We start from the raw sequence: 6,188 nt of genomic DNA on the forward strand, positions 1-6,188 counted from the left end.
ATAACAACTCTAGTGATGAAGAGAATGACACAAACCCGTTTTATCAAAATTCGTCCCCTAATGAAGAAGTACCTATTCGTCACTTGAGAACTACTGTTGCCAGAGATTTAGGAATCAAAGTCGACATTCATGAGTTTGAAGGAAAACTTCATCCTGATGACTTTCTTGACTAGCTCTACACAATGGAAAGAGTTTTCAAGCTCAAAGATATTTTCGATGAAAAACGTGTGAAGCTTGTGACATTTAAATTGAAGAAGCATGCCTCTATTTGGTGGAAAAATCTCAAACAACAACGAGAAAGATACGAGCGCAACAAGATCCGAACATGGGATAAGATGTATTGAGAACTCAAGTGTAAGTTCCTTCCTGAGCATTATCGATAAGAAATTTTTATCAAATTTCATAACTTGAGGCAAAAAATAATATCGGTGGAAGAATATACAATGGAGTTGAAACAACTTCACATGAAGTGCGATGTCTATGATCCTGAAGAACAAACTATAGCTCGTTATCTTAGGGGTCTCAATGTTGAAATTGCAGATGTTGTTCAACTACAACCATATTAGAACATAAATGATGTCATCAGATTAGCATTAAAGGTTGAGAAACAACAATCACGAAAAAGCTCAATGAGTTCATCTAGACAACAAGAATCTACCTCAAATCATGGAAGTCAGAGTTCAGCAACATTTCCGCCTCTAAAGGTAAACTCTTCCAAAACTGTAAGCAATAATGATAAAGAGACTACTTTTACTCATGCTTCTAATGTCAACAAAAAGTGCTTCAAATGCTAAGGATTTGGGCATATTGCTTCTAATTATCCGAATCGAAAAATTATTTCCTTAGTAAAAGAATAAGATTATGTGGATTGGGAAAAATTAGAACCAGTTTATGATGAGTATGATGATGAAATAAATAAAGAGGTATAAATATTCAATAATAAAAAGATAGAAGAAGTTTTTGCTGACCATGGAAAAGCTCTTGTTGTTCGTCGTAACCTTAACACTGCCATGATGACTAAAGATGAAAGTTGGCTTCATCACAACATATTCTATACAAGGTGCACATCTCAAGGGAAGGTTTGTAATGTCATTATTGATAGTGGAAGTTGTGAGAATGTTATTGCCAACTACATAATGGAAAAGTTGAAAGTTTCAACTGAAACACATCCTCATCCTTACAAGTTACAATGGTTGAGAAAAGGAAACGAAGTTAAGGTAACAAAGCGTTGTTGTGTTCAATTATCTATTGGAAATAAGTATGAAAATAAAGTCTGGTGTGATGTTATTCCAATAGACGCATGCCACTTGTTGTTAAAACGCCCATGGCAATATGATCGTCGAGCTCATCATGATGGATACAATAATACTTATTTCTTCATCAAGGATGGAGTAAAAATTATGTTGACTCCATTGAAGCCAGAAAATCAACCAAAGAGACAAGAAGAAGATAAATCACTTATCACTGTGTCTGGTTTAAATAAAGCTTATCGTGAGTCGAACCATTTATGTCTCTTATTAGACTTTAAGTAGAATGAAGTATCTTCACCCTTATCCAAGCATGGGCAAACAAAATTGATCAACAAAAGTTTAAAAAACTTATCGAGAAGCTTTGTGGACAACCATGCCGTCAGCAAGACTACAGTTAAGTATGATTTTCCTCGATTTGATAACATGCTTGATCAACTCATTGGTTCTAAGGTGTTTTTGAAGATAGATTTGAAGAAAGGATATCATCAAATTCGAATACAACTTAGAGACAAATGGAAAACAACATTCAAAACAATGGATGAATTGTTCAAATGGTTGGTATGGACTATGACAATATGTGGATCTAAACATCTACGAGGAGTTTGTCAATGCCTACTCGTTAAAGCCGAGTTTTTTCTGACCCGAGGAGAATGACGCAGGAGCGTCTAAGATTGTATTTTATTAAATTTAGTTTTTGCTAATTTTAGTTGATTTAAGATTTATTTTCTTTATTCTATTTAGATTAGTATTTTGTTTTATTTTATTTTAATATTTTTAAGAATTAGTATTTAATTAGGATAGTTATGTTCTATTTAGAAATATAACACTTATTTTGTTTAAATCTCTTATTAATTATTCTAATTGTATTAGACAACATGAAGTAGAGTTTTATTAGGATATGGACCTATAATACTATAAATAGGACTCTTAAGCTTAGTTATAACACATTCAAGTTAAGAGTTAATAAATAATTTTTTTTAAGTATGAGTGATTATTTCTCTTAACTATTTTTAAAGAGTAAAAAGTTTTAATATCTTTGACCTAGCCAATCAAAGTGAGATTTTGGCTATTTTTCACCTTAATGGGGTTTTCTGACCTTGTCAAGATTGATGGTTCACCTTAATGGGGTTTCTAACCTCGTCACGATTGATGTCTTTCACAACGCCTAGATATCTTTACAACGCCCCGGCGTTAGTATTATTCATCGACAAAATAAAATTCAATTTGGTTAACAAATTTCATTAAACTTTTAAATTTATTGACATTACAAAAAGAATGTAATTTTTTATGCAATTTGATGACCTATGCTTCGTCATTAATTTTGTTTTTCTTTTCAATTATTAATATTATTATTTTATTTTATTTTTTACATAATATTTGAAAACACTTTTAAATTACTTTAAAAAAATTAAATAAAATTTTATTTTTTATTACAATTAATTAAGCATTATATTTTATTTTAAATTAAATAAGTTTTCATCATTAATAATTGATTAATTATTATTAATCTAAATATTACTTATCATTTTATACTCATGTAGCATTGATGTGACATTGACGTAGAGAGTATATATGTCACATAGTTATGTCATCATGTCACATAAGTATATCATGTTATCATCTATTATGACATGTCATCATATTACATCAACATCACATTACATAAAATGATAAATAATATTTTTATTAATAATAATTAATTAACTATTAATCATAAAATTTTTTTAATTTAAAATAAAAATATAAGCATTTAATTAAAAACAACAAAATAATAAAAAAATAATTTTTTAAATAGTTCATGTACTTTTTTTTAGATATCATGCCTTTATAATTTTTTTCTTCATTATCTTTTGCAAATCTCTCTCTCTCTAACTCTGTCTCTTCCTTCTCTCTTCCCCTTGTTTAGACACTGAAAAAACAAGAAAAAAAATTCAACAAAACTCTCAAGTTGGGCCGGATCTTAGATTGTCAATGTGAACTTGCCCCAAATTACTAAATTGGGCCAAGCTTGGACTAAAACAGACTCATGAACATGTTTAAATGTCAAGGAGTTGAAAGCAGCAATGCAATACCTTTAAATATGTCACATCGTTGAGAAATATTACAATTGCAAGGAAAGCAAGCACGTCCATGGAATTCTACAACCCAATGACCCAATGAGGTGCCTGCCAGCGCAAAGAAGGACCTTATCACTTGCTACTAAAATTGATGGTATAGTACAGACAACAGAACCATTGAACCATAAGTGAATGAGACAATGACAGGTGACACTAGTTATAATTACAAGACAGTGGTTTCACATTGTATCAAAACCAAGATAACTAGGTCCAGGTCAAACTTGTGTTTAATTTCCCATTAGACTAAAAAACCTATAGGAAAAATATAAATACAAAATCTCCTATTTCATTTTACTTTTGTCTGCTAATGTGACAAAAGCTATTGATAGTGAGCGATACTACCCATAGCCCACATTACATTGCTGAATTTGAGCCAAATCTATGCTTAACTTTCAACTTGGATTTGACCATTGTGAGATTAAGGTGCTTTATTTCATCCAGACATTCACACCTTGGCCTGCAAAGAACAGAGAGAGACAAGGAACTGCTATACTATTTGAATAAAATGACCCAATGATAACTCTCACAGGAAAATTATTGGAGAAAAACAAGCCAAATAAATACGAATCTTTTGATTCTTTTTTCAGTATCAATTTGTACATAAAAACAGATCAAGATTCTTTAGTTGATTTATTTTGAGTCTTCAACCGAAACCAGCCAAAGCAACAACTGTCCCTACTCTGGAACTGCCAAAATATTTTAAAGGAAAATAAAAGTCCAAGTTTTGTTTTATTTATTTTTTAAAATACCAAGTTTTTATTTTAAATGAAAATTTATTAATAAAAAGAAATCGCTGTCAAGTTAAGGTGGTTCCATATCTGATATCTTCTACTGCATCAACATCCACTGTCCGCTAAGAGGAAGGGAAAAGGTTTGAACCCTTTGGCCCAATTTAATAAGAACGAAAGCGCCGTTTCATGCCGACTTTGCAAAATACTAATTAATTAAACTATTTGACAATCAAATAATTAAGCAGTTTTGGCCACCCCCGATTGGCCGAAACCCCAACCCCGCCGCACATGTTGACACGTGTCTAACAGAGCACTTTATTTTCCCCGGTGCTCAGTCGAACACATCAACACAATTAGGAACGTACGCGTCATTTTCCAATTATCAAACAGCCGAATTTAATTCAATGCTTGGAATTAAAAAGAAAAACAGAGAGTCCCCCGGCAGCCTTACAGTTGCAATGGAATCAGCTTCCTAATCACAATTAACTTCTCAATAACTTGAGATTAACATTACAGATTATTAAGATTGGAAACAAACTTAACAATAATAATATGAACCTGGTTTAGCGTTATAGTAGTAGAAGCAGTACATTTCATGTCGTGATATCGTAACGAATATGCCTAAGGAGAACAGGGATGACGATATCAGGGGAGCTAAGCTGAGGGAGGTGACCGTCGGATGACATGACTTCAACAATTGATTGGCCGCCGAGGTTTTGGTGTAAGTATTCAGACACGACGACGGGGACAGCTAAGTCTTTTACACTTTGGAGGATGTGACAAGGGACCGTGACTAGGCTGAGGATTTGTCTCATGTCACTTTGGAATATGGTCTGAGCTACGCTTAGGGCTATGTCAGGTCTCATGTTGAAGAGCGTACGGCTGAATTCTTGAACCGCCACGGATTCCAGGTCGCCTCCCACGGCTAGTGGTGCGAACCCTGAACACCAGGCCTTGTAGTTAGCTCCCATTGCCTCGAAGAGTTGGTCCAAGTCTTCTTGCTCAAATCCCCCATAGTAATCCACATCATTGAGATACCTAAACAATAATTAAAAAAAAAGGGGTCAAGTTGAATATAAAAACAAATAAGAAACTAAGAAAGGATCGTTTTAGTAACAAAAAATGAAACAATTGACTGGAAGTAATTTAATAGATCTTACATCTCACTGAAAGCTACCCTGTAGGTTTAAAAAAACAGAGAACTATAATATTCTTTTTTGTTTTTACCTGGGGGAAGCAGAAATCATGATGATTTTGGAGAAGAGATCAGGGCGAGAAATGGAAGCTAAGGCACCGACCATACCAGAAACAGAATGAACAACAAGAATACAAGAATTAACCTGGAGCTCTTCAAGGATAGCAAGCAAATCATAAGCATAACCTTCAAGAGTAGCGTAACGATTGAAATCAAAGTATTCCGGGTTTGTAGTTCCGGCTCCCATGTTGTCATACAAAACTACGCGGAACTCCTCCACCAGGTGAGGAACTAAGTGCTTCCAAACCGACTGGTCCGTCCCAAATCCATGAGCCAAAACTATGACTCGATCGCCTGAACCCAAAACCTTCACGTTGTGAGCTTCTTCCACGATCCCCATAATTATTTTTTTCCCCCAAAGCCCCGCTTCGCAGAGTGTGGAAAACAACCGAAAAAGTGATTGAGCTTTCACATGTGGGTTTATTTATTTGTAAGTACAGTTGATATCTCTTGCCCTTTTGAAGACAGTTGACGAGGCAGATGGTTCCTAAGGACCGCAGATGACGATATTTTTGGAATAAGATTATTGGGTTCTTTTTACAGTATGCATAAGCATTGACTCCCTATTTTAAATCAGACCGTTGAGAGGGGTTTTGGTATGATCATTTTATGTGATTTGATTGTGATTGATCTGAAATTTTTTCAAGTAAATTTTAAATAATTAAAATTAAAAATTTGTTTAAGTATGAATAAAAAATTAATTTTAAATAGAGAATATTTACAGAGTAATATTAATAATTAAATCTTTGTGGAAACATAAATTATTTATAAAATACCAATTAGAAAAATTATAAAATGTTAAGTGAAAAAAAAATATTAAAACTATAAAAATTGA

At 33.2% G+C, this 6,188-nt stretch overlaps 1 protein-coding gene across 1 annotated transcript; it reads right to left on the bottom strand.

Annotated features, from left to right (window-relative positions):
• Window positions 4,478–5,872, bottom strand: LOC18611242 (probable esterase D14L). The gene is made up of 2 exons (XM_018114425.1): window positions 5,326–5,872; window positions 4,478–5,136 (listed from the first exon to the last, which is right to left on the bottom strand). Exons 1-2 carry the CDS (start codon window positions 5,691–5,693, stop codon window positions 4,692–4,694), a joined length of 813 nt encoding a protein of 270 aa, XP_017969914.1. The 5' UTR covers window positions 5,694–5,872; the 3' UTR covers window positions 4,478–4,691.

Source organism: Theobroma cacao, chromosome 1 (assembly GCF_000208745.1).
Source record: "Theobroma cacao cultivar B97-61/B2 chromosome 1, Criollo_cocoa_genome_V2, whole genome shotgun sequence".
In the NCBI taxonomy this organism is placed as follows: Eukaryota; Viridiplantae; Streptophyta; class Magnoliopsida; order Malvales; family Malvaceae; genus Theobroma; species Theobroma cacao.

Excerpts from the sequence above, each read along its gene's own strand:
- LOC18611242 (XM_018114425.1), bottom strand. The coding sequence starts at position 5,693 with ATGGGGATCGTGGAAGAAGCTCACAACGTGAAGGTTTTGGGTTCAGGC. Across the intron at positions 5,137-5,325 it reads ATGATTTCTGCTTCCCCCAG|GTATCTCAATGATGTGGATT; the intron begins GTAAAAACAAAA and ends ATTATTGTTTAG.